At 33.3% G+C, this 17,180-nt stretch overlaps 1 protein-coding gene across 2 annotated transcripts; it reads left to right on the forward strand.

Moving 5' to 3' along the window:
* Positions 1-2,714: 2,714 nt before the first annotated feature.
* LOC128214271 (prolow-density lipoprotein receptor-related protein 1-like) lies at positions 2,715-14,082 on the forward strand. Of its 2 annotated transcripts, none has more exons than XM_052920651.1 (12): positions 2,715-2,816; positions 3,667-3,912; positions 4,273-4,441; positions 4,752-4,879; positions 5,152-5,308; positions 6,161-6,252; positions 7,178-7,354; positions 7,597-7,716; positions 8,808-8,968; positions 10,091-10,239; positions 10,530-10,638; positions 12,025-14,082. In XM_052920651.1, exons 1-12 carry the CDS (start codon positions 2,768-2,770, stop codon positions 12,259-12,261), a joined length of 1,794 nt encoding a protein of 597 aa, XP_052776611.1. In that variant the 5' UTR covers positions 2,715-2,767; the 3' UTR covers positions 12,262-14,082. The 2 variants fall into 2 exon arrangements, with proteins under 2 accessions (XP_052776611.1, XP_052776612.1); XM_052920652.1 differs by lacking the exon at positions 12,025-14,082 and adding an exon at positions 10,775-11,995.
* Positions 14,083-17,180: the final 3,098 nt, after the last annotated feature.

The following is a 17,180-nucleotide window of genomic DNA, read 5'->3' on the forward strand; positions in this document are numbered from 1 at the left end:
TCATTATAATAGCATTTCCTCGAGCCAAAGTAGTTAAATTTGGACTTCCCGACTGGCATATAGCGTATAACCCAAAGTGAAGATTTCAATAAAACCCTGCGCTCCAGACGCTGATGTTGTGAGGTAAAAAAGAGCCCTGCCTTTTCCTCCACAAGCTTAAACAATGCACGGCAACACTTTAGATAATGCAAAATCAAGATTGCTTAATGATTTTAACAAATAGACTTCAGCACGGTGATCCCAATCTCGAAAAAAGTTATCATTTGGAAACATTCAAGCTGGGTTTGAAAGACCATGTGATATCCAAGTTTATTTAGGTATGTATGTTACTAATGAATCATTACATCTTTGAAATGCTTGTTCAACACAATTGGTTGAAATCTACTATTAAATACCACACATTCTTTATAAAATCATAAATTAAATACATTCTCCTTATCAGGATCTGAGGTTCAGCTAAAGAAGGTCATTTTCTTCGGACTTTTAAATATAACGGAATCTTAGTGTTTTAGTTTCGAATCGCCATTTCGATCATCTTTTTTAATTATACTGTTTTTAATAAGTCATTGAAACGACACTTTTGTCAATATGTGTATTATTTACAAAATGTGTAAAGTTGGTGCCTTTGTTTTATTTTAAAAAACGATTTATTCAGAATGAAAACAGACTATGAGTTATCTGTTTATTACTCATCCAGATCATTTACAATATAATTGTCAACATATCGGAGATGGATCTTACCCCGTGCTCTTTAGCCATATTGAAGTGCCCTATTGTTTGCTTTAAAATGAAACTATACTCAAATAGTGTAGCAGCAGATATGAAAGGAGATACAACAAGACAGAGTTAATATATTTAGACATTATCTATTATTGACTTTTAAGTCAGTCTCTGTATATTGATGAGCGGAATACGCTCCATATGTTGAAGATATAAAAACAACAATATTGTATACACGATTATTTGATATTTGTGCATTATTGTTTAACAATTTCTTTGTATTCATTCTTAAATATTATTTTGAAACAAATAGTAGAACACTGTTTGTTTTTACGGCAATTGCCGATTTTCAGAATGTCGACATTTGCCCGCTCCAACGAATGGATCAGTCAATCATTCCAATTCAAATCAATATGGCTCAATATTTATACGATTTCAGAAATCCTTCATGCAGTCTCAGACCAAAGGATTGTGTTTTGAATGAGAGGCAGTAGGCGGACTTAATGATAAAGCCTAATACTGTACTAAATGATTGCCTATTTTCAATTACATTGGCTGAAAATGTAGGTTGAGTTTATTATGTTCTTGCTGACTTACTACATTGCACAAGCATAGCTTATTATCTGTATAGTAGAACGTCCCTCTTGGAAGACGGTTAGTATGTTTAGTGGTAAGGCCGGAATACTAACCTGAAATTGCCAAGTGTCACTAGATCACAGAGCCGCCACTTTCAGTAAATAGTATTGTGTTTAACATTCATATATTGAAATTCAATTCAATTGTTGAGTAGGCGTTTTCAAAATGTTTTATTTCCACGTAGAAAAATGTTGAACTTTAAAAACATGCATATATTTGAACGTTTCTTTGTACACATGCTTATAACAATAACAACGTTCCTCTTCATTTTAGTTTATCAATACTTTGTGAAATTTGGATTTTGCGTTGTTTTTTTTATATTTTGCAATACAGTGTCCACTAATGAGTATGCGTCACACATTCTGCATGAATTAAGCGGACACGGATCGCATGCGGATATGGACACATTAAATATACCTAGATCGGTTTAAACGTATGGGGACAGCGGACGCACACAGTGCGCATATAGAAAATCGGCCTTACACATGTATATGTATATATACATATTATTTATATTTACAGAAAGCATGTATTTTTACCTTGATATACTGCATAAATTTAGTGCTCCCAACCTTAAATGAGTGTAAATAAACATATGTATTTATTTTCCTGTCTAGAAAACATTTTATTTAACTACCGTATTAAGTCAGCATACTATCGTAAATATATTTTTGTGCAATGATCTTGTAAACAAATTGTTGTTTTTAAAATAGCATGTGCTGCCTATGCTGACCTTATCCAACCTACAAGGAAATAAACCCTGACGACCATTGTACAAACTGATACTTTAATCTTTTGATGATATCGTATATGTTACAGCCTCAAAAAATCCTTTTAATAGTAGTTTGACTGAAAATGAAATCCCTTCTTTGCAAACTATATTTTTTGGTTACACTTTATTCCTTTGTTACTTTATAACTGCAAACATGTTATACCAGTGCATGCTAGATTTTATGAAACGCTTTGAAATCCAAAATTATGACATTCACTGCACTAAGAGTATTCTAATAAAGCAGTGGGTGGGGGTGGGGGTTAGAGGTACGCCAATTTAATCATAACGTGTTCGTGTGATTTTTATTTTTTTCATTTTTAGTGATTTCAGTTTTAAAAAAACACAGCGTGTTTGTGAGTTTTATATATTACGAATTCTAATATAAAGTGCAAAACCGAATACAACTTAAATACAGTTAAATGTGTCAATAAAGTTGAACTTGAAATGAGGACAAATGACCTTATTTCTTTGTGCAACACTCCTCCTTGAAGATGGATAATATTCACAAGTTTCAATCACTGAGCTGTTTTTTTCTTCCTGTTATTTCAAAAGCCCATATATATGCAAAATAAAATAGATACTATAATATTAATTCATTTCCGTAATGTCTCTAGTAGTATAGAAAGGGCTTCGAGAAAAATGCGGATTTATCTATTAATTATAATTTCGCTTTCATGTGCAAAGGCAGGTAATGCAAAGTATTTTACCACCGTGTAATTGCACTTCATTACGGTAAATTTGAAACGTTTAGTTAATACTTGTCGGTTATTAATTGAAACCTTACGGTGGATTATAACCTGGATTATATACCGTTTGATTCAGTGGGTTAAACGAAATATAATTTCACTGTTTCTCTTATTTAAACTCGTTTCTCAAAAAGCAAAACAAACGTAAAGAGAAGATTAGTTAATGATGTCAAATCCTGTACGACGTGTTTTGGCTAAAACATGGCGTGATTTAACAATCAAATTTGAATTATTTGATAGTATTAATGAATTTAAAGTATGAAATAAAAATCAAATATGTTTCATTCAGTGTAATATTGCAATTGGTGTAATATATTGCTATCTTACTTTGATTCAAATACCTTATATGTTAAGCGCATTTTATTTCTGTAAATATATTGTTAACAGGTTATGCAAATTTAGCATTACTTTTTAAGAGTTCAACTGATCAAAACGTATCTTCATAGCAAGTTAAAGTTTGAAAATGTGTATGACTCTACAAAGAGTTCTATGTATGAAATATGCACAATGTTATGCTCTTATGTTTGTAACATTCAGAGTGGAAATAAACATGCAAAAGCAAGACGGAAAAGCGGCTTAAAATGGCGTCCAAATATTATTGAGTTGCTATGTCAAAATGCTTCCCAAATATTAGATACCACGTGTACCGTTGCTAGGAGACTGCAACAGTGCTGCTTTTATCATTGCTGTACATTTCCGTACTTTGCATGCACTTTATGATTCTACGGGATTCCTACTCAAGAATGAATTAATAGTAACCATCATTCATTCAAATCTTTAATGCATTTGTAGATTTGCCACAAACAGACTTTCTTCTTGTTGCTGACATGCATGGCTTTAGTGTGATCAACCTCGTGAACGGCGACCTTGGTGACCATGTCTTCCACAACCTTTCTGTCGACGTAAGCAACATGATTGCAATTGATTTCGACGTTGTGAAAAAAAGAGTTTACTTTTCCGATGTAACCACCAAACGTATTCTCAGCTCCACCATAGACGGGGAAGACGTACGTGTTGAAATAATCAACAATGAAACAGGTCAAGAAAAACATAGAATTTTGTCTTGCATAAACACTTGTTTACTTTAGTTCCGTTCTATATTTGGCTGCAACAGCTATTTAAAAAATACATTATTAGACAAAAATATTCAGCAGTATCAGAATTCCCGGAAAATTTTAAGCGTAATACATAACAATATATTGTTTCATTTGACCAATGACCTGTTTAAACTACACTTTAATTTTTATCGTGATTATCCTTATCATAATTTCCGTTTCAAATCCTTTAACTCTTTAAAAGGAAAGCATTACACAATTAATACCGAAACCAAAATATTTTGCTGAGCTTAATCCTGTAATACTTGACATAAGATGGGACCTGTCTCTTTATACATATTAGCAACCATCGATGGCCTTGCAATTGACAGCCACGCAAGATTGTTGTTCTATACCGATACCGGAAATGACATCATTCGAAAACTAAACATGAATGACTACGACGACTATGAAGATGTCATCTCAACAAATATGTCTGAGCCTCGTACCATTGTTTTGGATACAACGGAAAGGTACTGTTGCCGATGAGGTTTTATTTTATTGTATTCTGCGTGAATCTGATATTTAAAGAATAAATAATTAATATCAGAGACTATTAAATACGACTACGTCTATAATAAGCAATATCAGAGAAAAGCCTACAGACAAAACCCAGGTCTACGCTTGGAGAAAACAAATGCACACAATACGATACTGTCCTTAACAATGACGTAAACAACCGTTTGTCAATAAATATTGTTATGATTGAACGGTCGACAAAAAGAAGAGTTCACATGGACTAATTGAGATTTGATGGTTGTTATTTTTTAAACAAAACTTCAGGATGATTTACTGGACTGACTGGGGAGTGAGAACCATTGAGAGAGCCACATACGAAGGAACAGAGAGGGAAATTTTATTTACTGAAAAACATTTGTATTTCCCAAATGGCCTGGCAATTGACTTTCAAGGTGAGCTTGATAAACAAAACTAGGCTAGAACATATAGGGGAGAGCTATTTATACCTGACAAAATAAGTTTAACATTTTTAAAATCAGTTTCAGTTCCTTTGAAAAGCATGGATAACTTTACTTGAATCCCCAAAGGAAGAAAATATAATATATTTACATCCTACATACCAGGATATATTTTAGGGTTGTGTGTTCTCACCTATGCCATACTATTGACCTAATCGTATTAAACAGCGTTAATACATGTTGTTTAACTCGAACTTATTTTGTAGTTGGTCGCATATACTGGGTAGATGCAGCATATGACTACATAGGTTCAGCAAACTTTGATGGAACGAATGTAACAGCGGTTGCTTCGCTTGGTAGCATACATACCTTTGGCATTGCACTATACAAGGAAATGTACATTATATCAGATTGGGATACCAAGTAAGAACATCTGCGTCATAATACGGTGGAAATACAAGGACACGCCAATAATCCTAAAGGGGCCAGCCTTCGTGTTTTTTTTATAATATTTCAAAAAATAAAAAATAAGTTGTTAATTAAGGGCATGCATTAACAGTACTTTGAATATGTTATGCATTATTGAAGTACGTACTGCTTCCCGCAATCATTTCGATTATGAGAGCATTTCCTCAAACCAAAGAAGTTGATTCGGGACTTCCCGATTGGCACATAACGCATACAACATATCGGAGATTTCAACAAAACCATGCGCTTAAAAAGCTTAAGTTGTGAGGTAAGAATAGAGCCCAGCCGTTTCCGCGACAAGTTTAAACGCTCCATGGCAACACTTTAAATAACTGCAAGTTTATAACTTGATATATTGTCCTATTTATGATTTACTAATATTTATCTGTTCATATTTAATGTTGTGTTAAGAGTTTTGGATCTCTCGTTTAATTTATGTTTTGCCATAACCTTGTGACCCTCAGCGGTGTCATGGTTAAGATGTTCGACTACTGGGCATTTCCTTGTTGTTTCCATTGTGTTATTAGAAAAACCTTACCACTGTTTTACCGTTTCAAAACATATTTTTTTTGAGAATTGATCATTAATGTAAAGATATTAACAACGATAATATTTAAATTAAATACTACAGAAACAGGCTCTATAATAAAACCAATTCGTGCTCCTTTTAAATAACTTTAAATTTATAGTCTTCTATTGTTGTACGTATGTTTAAAAGAACATTGTCTTAAGATGAGTTGAAGGTATGTGTTCGAAATGCATAATCAGGATTGCTTAATGTAAATGAGTCTACCATATTTACTTCAGGACGGTGATCCCAATCTGGAAAAATTTATCAGTCGGAAGCACTCAAACTGGGTTTGAAAGACCATGTGATATTCACGTTTATCTTTGGGAAGGTATGTATGCTAATGATGAAGCAATACATATTTGAAATGGTTATTCAACCAAATAGTTTGAAATATAATATTAAGTACCATACCATCTTTGAAAATCTTTAACTAAATACATTATCCTAATCAGGATCTGAGGTTTAGCGAAAGAAGGTCAATTTCTTCCGACTTAAAATAAATACAACGTAATCTTAGTGTTTTAGGTTTGAATCGCCCTTTCGATCATCTTTTTCAATTATACTGTTTTAATAAGTCATTGAAACGATACTTTTGTAAATATTTGTATAATTTACAAAATGTGTAAAGTAAGTACCGCGTTTTTTTCCTATTTGCAATTTCATTGGCTGAAAATGTAGGTTGATTTTTATAACGTTCTTGCTGATATGCCTTTGATTCATTAAAAAACCCCGATTAATTCAAAATGAAAACAGACTATGAGATGTAAATAACTTCTTATCTGCTTATTACACATCCAGATCAATTACAATATAAATGACAACATATCGGAGTCGGATCTTTTTTCGTCATTTATAGCGATATTGAAGTACACTATTGATTGCTTTTAAAGGCAAGTCTACACGTATAGTGTAGCTGTAGTTGTGTTCACATATATAAGCATGCGTAAGGCAAAGGCACTTCACTTTATTATGCAGTTTATTCCTAAAATAAGGCATGTATATAGGAGACACCCAGACAGAGTTAATATTTTTAGACATAACCTATTATTGATTTTTGAGTCAGTCACTGTATATTGATGAGCGGAAGAAGTTCCATATGTTGAAGATATAAAACAACAATATTGTATACACGATAATTTGATATTTGTGCATTATTGTTTCACAATTTCATTTTATTCATTCTTAAATATCGTTTGAAAAAAAAAACATATAATAGAACAGTGTTTGTTTTTACATCCATTGCCGATTTTCAGAATGTACACTTTTGCCCGCTCCAACGAATGGATCAGTCAGTTATTCAAATTCAAATCAATATGGCTCAACGGCATATTTTAACTGCGAAAACAACTATTACTTACTTGGAAATAGTGTATCGATTTGCCAAACAGACGGTTCTTGGAATGGCTCTTTGCCAGAATGCAAGGAAAAGGGTAAATAAAATCGCAGTTATACAATATCAGAAACTGTTCACGTATTATTGAATTTATATCGTAATCAGAAAACTAAATATGTATTGCTTTTACAGGGAAAAGCAGTATATTTAAGAGTGGTGTTACATGAAATGTGCTAACCATTTATAGTATATGGTTAAGCGAATACATTTGAATTTAATTATAATATTTGATGGGATAACATGTATTATTAAATATAAATGATTGTTTTGTTTTGTCAGTGGACATTGGCTCTGCGTGTAATAAAGACGATGAGTGTCTTTCTTCTGGCGCCAAATGCACAGGCGGTGTTTGTTCATGTACAAAACTCTCTGACAGTACAAGCGACAGATGCGACACAAGTACGATCTAACACAAACTAAGATTGATCAATAATAAGTGTTATTGATTTGACACATGCATTCACAGCAATGGGAAATATATCCATTGACTCCATGTATCTCCATGTATCTGGAAAATAACCCATTTGCATAATATTATTAAAAAAATCAATAATATTTGACCTAATACAGTTTTACCATGATACATGAGTTCATTTATAATTGTATCTGGTCCTGAGCTGTGACCCATATATGATATTTTATATTCGTTAAAACATCATTAATGCTAAACGGTGAATCCATTTCACTAAACATAACATTTCACTGTTCATAATGTTCTCATTAAAATTTAAGATATCTTCATCTGGTTGAAAAAATCTATCATCTGATATCATATGTGATAGTGCAGCTTTAAAGTAAAGGCAGGTCTACATTTGGCCGAAAACAGTTAACGGGCGTTTTGATGTACAGTGTTTAGTCGGCTTTACCTGTTTTTACTTGATATTGTCCAAAATGTATCTAAGGTTCATATATTGCAGAACTAAGCTTTTGATATTTTCCCATTGCACGATAAAATGTGAGGTACAGTGTGTTTATTAAAAGGTTTACTTTTATTGATAACGAAGTCTTATTATAACGGTTCCGAATATTGTTTTTATTGTTGAAAATATTGATTTTAAATAGCAACTCATCCCCGAATAGACGAAGGTTACAAGGTACTATAACACATTCCTAAATACTTCTCAATCTTCTACGCATGTCTATTGTCGAGCGGCGACAAAGAGAGTTTTTGAAAACTGATATTAAGCTTAATTGTTTGTTTTGCAAATGTCATTCAAAAACATAAATTCAAGAGTATTACCTTATAATAAATAGTATTGTTTAGCCACGTTCAAATTAATCATAATAGTTAAGTGTGTTCACAGAAATACAATTGTTATGCTACAATCAACAAAATTGTATTTTGAGCATATGCTAACATAACATGTTGTGATTGAAGTAAATAACAACTATTTGGAGATCTAATTGCATGCCCTTTTTCCTACTTTAATCGCGCCGACTTGATGTGTGAACATTTTCTTTCTTGTTTTACAATGTGATTTTAACTTCAGCGGCTCATGAAGAAGAATATCAAAAGCCTAGTGAATTGACTGGCGAGCAGAAACTTCTCAAGGAACTATTCCGCCAATACAACAAGCTGGCTCGACCGCAGGGATCACCTCTAAATGTGTCGCACTTTATCGAGTTGAGAAGAATTGTCGGATTGTATTCGGTAATGGTTGTGTTTTTTTAATTAGTTATAAATTGTCCCTACTTTCTATAACTGACATATCGATTCTAAATTAAGAATATACACTGATTTCCCTTGCGTCACAAGATTATAAATAATGCAACCAGTCCAGGTATTGAACTCGCGACCCGTGCTAGCAAATAAGCTTATCCAGCAATTGAGCTAACACGCAAAGACAGTTTATCACTTGTGACCTGTCCCAGTTACGGCTGTGGCATTCATCCCCGTTAACGAGAATAAAGACGCCAGTGCTTCGCATTACACAACTTAACACTTAAAGCGGGTTAAGCTGCTAAGCATTGCACTGATGATTCCATATTAAGCGCAAAGTGCCATAGGTAGGATTAGAATGCAGACAGTCGAGACACTAGTTTGAGTATGAAAAAATATTTGAAATATAACTGTTGAAGAATGAATTTCTTTGACATCTTAATGTAGATTATTATTTCCTTTTACACTTTGTTAAAAAAGAACTCCTGCTAATGCCACTAATGAAACTAATTAGATATTTCATTATTTTGTACTTTTCATATCTTATGCTCTGAGATAATAAAAACCTGAATGGTTCCAAAATCATTATTCATCTACTAAGGTCTGGTGAATAAAGTGTTTGATGTACGGGTTAAACGGAACTTAAATTTTCTGCTAAACGTCAGTCAGTATCATTACTATCAAAAAACCTTACACATAGATCGACAGTAAGAAACTGTCACTAAATTGACATGCAAAAATGGCTTTCAGTTGAAAACTGCCCCAGTGAACAAAAATACCGTCAGACATTTATCAACCAAAAGCCGTGGTCAACAACATTTTTGTGCATTTTTAAATTTATTGAAAATGCATAACACAATTACTGATAATCGCAATTTGTTGTAAAAGATCTTCAATGTACTATAACCTATGGTGTAATCTCCAATTAAACTACGCACCTAATTTCTAGTCATATTTCGCCTAAATTTAACTATCGCGAACTGACCGACCTTTAGTAAGTACTCCACCCCGTTTACCATACCCTTGCGTACAAAATACTAAATAAAACTGTTCAACCTGTTATCGTTGACTTATCATATTTATTTGATAGTTTTACAATTAAATGTCCATCAGAAAAAGTATGTGGTTGGGTTAGACATTTTGGACAACCAAGAATGGACTGACGATCGTTTGGTCTGGAATCCAATTGCATACTCTAACGTAACGCTGCTGCACGTGCCTAGTGACGTCATATGGACACCCGACATTGTTGTAGTCAACAGGTATTATACTTTTTATTATCTTACGTATTTGAAAATATACCATCAAAAAAAAAACTCGGCATTATGGGTTTATATAGTATAAAGTACCTCTTTTGCATTTGGTTTCAAGCGGATAATATTAAAATGTTAACTAATTCTTCCTTCGTGATATTTGCGCAATCACTTTAAACACAACAAAATATAGCAAAGTATGTACGAAAGAGTTTACCTTTACACAATGCAAAGCGTGTAATTAAAGGACATTGAACTTAACATCATCGTATTATCTGTGTTTTTATTTTTTTATTTAGTGCGGATGAATACCCGATGGCTTCACAACCAACAGGTAACGTCATAATCCACTCAGACGGCAGCATTGTTTACTACCAGTCAAAACTGATCTACGCGTATGGGTGTACGGTATGTATTCGTAATCTTCTACGCCCAATTAGCACGTTTACTGTCTTTAAATAACCGCATGGCTATTCTAATGACGGCCGGTTTATGAAAGGTATATATGACCTTATATGATATTGACTATGATCTTGTTTTAAAGCGACAGGATAAAACGAAACCGAGGTTCAACAAGAGGTACACAGAATCACAAGACATTCAGCTCAAACATAAGAAATATCAAAATAACGTTATCCTGAAATGATGGAATCACAGTGGGGTTGGGTGGGTAACATTTGCCCAGATCTCGAAATATTGAAACGTTATCAATAAGAGTAGCCTGAAGGCAAGGGTCAACGCTCCACAACCCTATATACTAGCTAGGTTCTTTCTAATTCGCATTTTATGTGAATACATATTTCATCGAGACATGTTTGATTATCTAAATTCAGTCATTTTGTTTTGCACTCACCTTATATGCAATGACAACATTTCGCCCAAGCTACGTATATGTGAAAATACAATAAATACTAATATCTACGCTGTCTTTGTTCTGTATGTCTTCGTTTAAGTGATTAATAGTTGAAGCTTTAGTCGCTGTTACTAAAATAAAACATTCCTGTACGAGGAGTAACTCTAATTCATTGACACAGAGCCTTCAACGATCATAACACGAGGGAGGGTGTGTGTTGCTATAACGTCTCTCACTACAAAGTCAAAAATCAGAAAATGGGACGCATTTAAAGGTGTGCGACAGTGGTTTTGGTACATTTTACTGACCGTTCCAAGGCGGTACCTTACAATCCTTAATAAAAATACCTAGTTTTTTATACAGTATATATGCACTGTGCTGTGTTTGGAGTTTTGTGCTGTTTTTCCATGTTACTTGTTTGTATATTTTTTTGTTGTTGTATATTCTCGGCGTTTACCCTGTGCCATTAAACGGGATTTATGTTTTAACGTTTGGCTACTGAGCTTGTTTCTGTAGTTTTCCACATAGGTATTGGTCCCAGTGAACCACTACTAACCTGAGTGGCAGTAATAAACCGTAATCACAGTGTCATTTCTGTATTAGAAAGGTTCAAGTACGCTTTGTAAGAGAATGAACGGGAGGTCATCTTGGTGTTTAACATACATATTTATTAAAAGTGTCCCGATTCCAGCTTCAAGTCGGTCGCTGTTTGTGAAAATATGGATTATTCTCTGATTGAAATTTTTAGCACCACATGTATATTTATATTAAAGCTCAACACTGAATCATTATGTTGGTCCGAAGTGGGGACATCCGTATCTGTGACAAATTTGTCATTATAAATAAAGAAATACACTTCTTTTAAGTTCTTCAAATAAATTAACGGGAATATTTCATTCTGTTTTTACAGTTTTATTATTATCACCTATGTTTTATTTCAGACAGCAGCGAATGTTGAATGCAACGTTAAATTCTCTTCATGGACTTACAATGGGTTCGAACTTAACTTGATAAACACAATGGATGAAGTGGCCACCAATTACGAGTTTGAGGGCCCTTTCACAAGCAGGAAGTTTTTGTCAGGAAATGTCACTCGCAATGTTCATCGTTATGCGTGTTGCCCCGAGCCGAACGTTAGCCTCACGTATAAACTTAAACTAAAACTTAAAACTCCATAGTACGAATGCGTGCAGATGCCATGATTACAGGCTGATGTTCCAATGTTATGAATCAGTTATACCAATCAATATAGATGGCATTTCAATGTACTGTTTATCATTCAGTTAGGCCACAGCACTTTGTTTTGTTCCATAAATTAATAACAAAAAATAGGACGATAACGAGTGAAAAAGCACAATATTTTTTTTTTTTTAAAAACGAACAAGAAAGCGAGCAAAAAGCGAAAAAATGGTTCTGATAATCAATCTAGCGTTTTTTTCAACATACTGCCCTTTTCCTATTTAAAAACATACTTGAACTAATTCTTTATTGGGAAATGAAACAAGTTTCAATACTTACCATATACTCAATAGTTTTTAGTAAGCAGAGAAATGGATAGGCTAATTTGCTAAGATAATTATAACTGAATTTCAGAAAAATGCTCATTTTTATTCATAATAAATAGTAACCTTGCTTTTAGGTAAAGGTTTGAATTTTTTATCTGAGTTTCTTTAACTTCATTTAAGAATGTATTAGTACTATAACAAGGCACTTGTTTTGATTGATATTTAAGACATGAATTTTAAACATGAATGGTAAGCATGTATTAAAGAGTCGCTTCAAACAATTTTGGAGTCGTCATACACTTCTTGCTTTCATTTCATGTTGAAAATATTTGTAAAGACAATGAGATGTGCTTTCCAAAATGAACATTAAGGTCAGAATTAAACAAGTTCCAGGAGTAGTTTTATCCGTCAAAGAAAACTCAAAAATTTCAAAGTAGGCTTACCCATTTTCGGTTTGTCCACACCAGTGTTACTTTCTCAACGAATCGATATTTGTGACCAGATATTTGTCCGAAATTGATGTGATCGTCTGAGTATTACTTTCAATCATTATTTCAGATCAAACAATAAAACATTCCTGGGGGTTAAGGCTATGTTTTATATCGCTGACGTCATCGGGTTAATTTTTAATCGTAATTATCTGACTTCAAGCAGACAATAGCCTTTTGAGCAAAACAGACTCTAAAAACGAAAAAAAAACTATGATAAGCGGCAACTATTTCACAATTAAATTTAATGCATTTTTTAAAAGAATGGTTGCCTTTTGAAAAACAATCTTCGAAGTCAAGTTTTCATTTCGATGGGAAAACAACATTTCACCACAGTTCGAAAATCTTAAAACATGTTAACCAGAAGCCGCCATTTTGTGATCAAAGTCAATGACGTCGATACAGAGCCTTGAACGGTTTGCTTTAAAATATTGGTGCGGTCGCGCATTTGTTCGTTTTAAGATTTTCAAAAAACAACCACGATAAATTGGCGGAACAAAACATCATTTTGGTGTGGCCTAAGGGACTACATAATTAGTATTTTTATTCTTAAATCAAAACATGTTTTCACCGTCTCTGACTGATGCCTTTTTATGCTGTTGTCTTAACATGAGTCTCCTTCGGAAGAATTTCGGAAAACGGCCTAGGCTTAAACACGACATTTAATGAATGAAAATACTATATGAAACTGAATATCAGAAATAAGTATATCTTTGAGCGGAAAAGTTATATTTGTTCACACGTATTTGACTGAATTTTAATGGTACCTTTCGTTGAAACAAATTGTAGATATTTGATCTGTTATAATAACTCCAGTACGTTTGCATAGTACAGTTACTGGGAAGACATCGATAATTTTATCATTCATAAAAATGTTGTGCTCCTTTTAGTTACTCTTTTTTGTTCTATTTTTGCATGAAATGAATGTGAACACACGTTTGGTACTGAGTTGTGCATGCTTTATTATATATTAGAAAGAAAGCAATAAAAGAAGTGGCTCATCTTATGTCAATGCTTAATTTGTTTTTGAATATTTTAACATAAATATTTGAAATATGTATTGAAAAGTTTTAATACTTTTCGGTAGCTGATAATACATCTATTTTAAATTCGGGTTCGTGACGTAAGCTTCCACTTCCTCCAGACAACGGCACCCTTAGCTGTCAGTCGTAGATACTTCGCACACGTGCAGAGGGAACAGCGAACAATGTGAAACAGACGGCGTTATCAAATAGATTTCTTACTAAGTCATGTAAACCGACAACATACTTCCTACGTAAAGTTTATGTTCGTATTTACCGTCAAATTTGATCTACATGATATGGAGCTACAGTAAATGGAGTTTATAATCGAAGGTCATTGCCCCATAAATATGTGCGAACACCAAGGAGGAGGGTGGGCTGAACATTTTATTTTTCGCTAATTAATATTTTCACTCACCCTTTACGCACTCGAACATTGCAAAATCGGTCTTAGTAAGCCACGCTACTCAGATGATTGGCATAACATTTGATTTCACTACTTATACAGTCAAATTGTTACATTTAAAAACAATCGTATGAATATACGGTAATAAATGTACTATGATGGACTTTCTGTGGCATGACGGTAGTTTGGGTGACAAAGCAAATGAGTACACGCTTTCATGTCTAATTCAAAATAATAATTGCTGGCCTTCTTTAAATCCAAAACATGCTTTTTTATGTAATTATTTCATGAGAGATGCTAAAAAGGAAACTGCTTTTCTTAAATATTTCAGTCAGTTCCATAAATTCCCTTATTCCGGTTGGAAGCCGCCATTTTTCAGCTTCAAGGGATCTCCTAATGTCCGTTTCTTCCTTGGAGAAAACAGATAATCACCAGTTTTGCACTTACGAGATTGTTTATCCTTAATGCCATACATTAAAGGTTCGAAATATTTAAAAAAACAAAACATTTGGCCTCAAAGGTTGCAATAAAACACCAGGGGCTTCCGGACGTTATGGTGTTGTTAATATACCGTGTAGTTTAAACTTATGACTATTGGGATTGGTTCAGTTCGAATCAGTCGCTTTAAGTTGCTATTTTTAAAAGTAAAACAATGCTTCTTGACAATTGTATACTATTTGCTGATGAGGTCCACGCATGTCCGACCGCATCCATGATAAATCCGGGCTGCAACCACGGGAGTACTTTTTTATTATATTATTAGATATTAGATTATGTTCATATTGCGGTATAATCCCTTCTTCGTTGTTCTACGTAATTTCCGAGCCATCTTTGGACACGATTTAACCCACACTGTTCAATATTAAACATTATTAAATTACAACACAGAACAACTAAAAATGACCCAAGAAAAGGCAATTATGCAGTTTAGTCATAACATTAATATATACAGGCTAAGAAGATCAGTCCATAAAATGTAAGCGTTTAATATGAGACGCCTTTATTGCCTATCATCATAATGAAACATGTTAAATATATGTATATCATCGTATATATAAAAACGTAATCATATACATACACACAAAAGATACCGATAAGCAAACATTAAACTAGCCTCTATTTTAATGGACTCACTTTTTATGTACAACTAGGTAAATTGAATTAATACAACATATAGGTAGAAATAGTGATTGTAATGGGTTTTTCATGAAGAACATACATCGGAAATCTGCAATATGTGAACACCCATGAGCTCTCTTTGTTGCTGTGAATCCCGTCCAGCACAAGCACCGCTTCGTCTTCGTCTTCACCCTTTGCAAAAAGTTCATTTCCCAGGAGATTTTTCTCATAAATGGCACCCATGCACCGTGGGTATACCACCTCCCCATCATTATGCTCAGCATTGAAGTATATTTCTTGCGGATATAATTTGACAATAGAGTCACTTTCCCACTTGCAGTGGAACGAGGAAGCCGGTATTTTGCACGATGGCCGATGAACATTAGAAACAGACAGTTGTATAACTTTTTCAACCTTCAAATCTCGGCAATGATTTTCAATCGTTTCACTTTACTAAACACTATCATTATATCTTTATGTTGAATGTCAGTGTATAACATCGTTTAGGGATACAAAAAATCATTTATGAATAACGGATGTAAAATAATTGATGCCGATTCAACTAACCATACGATACTATATTGTATAAGTCATTACACAAAATTTAATTGCTCAACGAACACACATCCGATTTATCGACAGTAATATGTACAGTGATAATATGTTTGATCTGTCATGACAATATTTAAAATATATAAGGCCAAATCAATATATGTTAATTCGAACAACATCCTAAAACTCACCAATAAAATTATTTCAAAGGCCACTTAACAACATAAGTCTTTATAATATTAAAGTATTTAGAGGACAGCGAGTTATTTATTTAAAAAAGTGATTTAGGAAAGTAACTGCACATGCAAAGTGATATGAAAACAAAATAATAAGTATAAGGATTAACTTTTGTCGAAATCATGAGGATTTCAGACACTACAGTGATGGCCTTGCACAATACATTTTTGATATAATAACTAACAAAAATTCCCGAACACTCGCAGATTTGTTTATATTCAGTGTGGTCAGTACTCAAATTCCCTTCTTAATCATACTTCAATCTTGATTGGCTTAATTTATTTAGAATTTACCCTTCATACACGAATGGCAACATATCAATAAACTCAACAAAGTGTATTTTAAGTCTTTGAAAACTACTTACAAATTAAGTTCAACGTTATTAAGTAATTTACCTTATTAACTTCTAAGCTGTACTGAAGTTGAGTATACAAGCGGGAAACTTCATTGACATTTACGAATACGGTACAAATATATAAAAGAATGTATAAAATGATGTTTCTAAAATGTTTTACTCACCAATCAATATATTTTGCCTGTAATGAAGTGCTTTTTACTAGGTAAATAACTAGGAAATGAATTCGGAAATAAACAGGAAGTCACCTTGTCGCGAAGCATTATGTATGTTAAAAGCATTATGATTGGTATCAATTACTTTTCACTGACCAATGAATAACGTCGTACGAAAAACTGATCTTATTTGTATTCCGTTTAATCTTGTTTAGTTGCGTCCCTCTAATCGGTACGGTCGGAAATAAAAATGAATAA

The sequence above is a fragment of the Mya arenaria genome, chromosome 13, assembly GCF_026914265.1.
Source record: "Mya arenaria isolate MELC-2E11 chromosome 13, ASM2691426v1".
Taxonomy (NCBI): Eukaryota; Metazoa; Mollusca; class Bivalvia; order Myida; family Myidae; genus Mya; species Mya arenaria.

Excerpts from the sequence above, each read along its gene's own strand:
- LOC128214271 (XM_052920651.1), top strand. The coding sequence starts at position 2,768 with ATGCGGATTTATCTATTAATTATAATTTCGCTTTCATGTGCAAAGGCA. Across the intron at positions 5,309-6,160 it reads ATATCAGATTGGGATACCAA|GACGGTGATCCCAATCTGGA; the intron begins GTAAGAACATCT and ends TATTTACTTCAG. Across the intron at positions 6,253-7,177 it reads TCACGTTTATCTTTGGGAAG|AATGTACACTTTTGCCCGCT; the intron begins GTATGTATGCTA and ends GCCGATTTTCAG.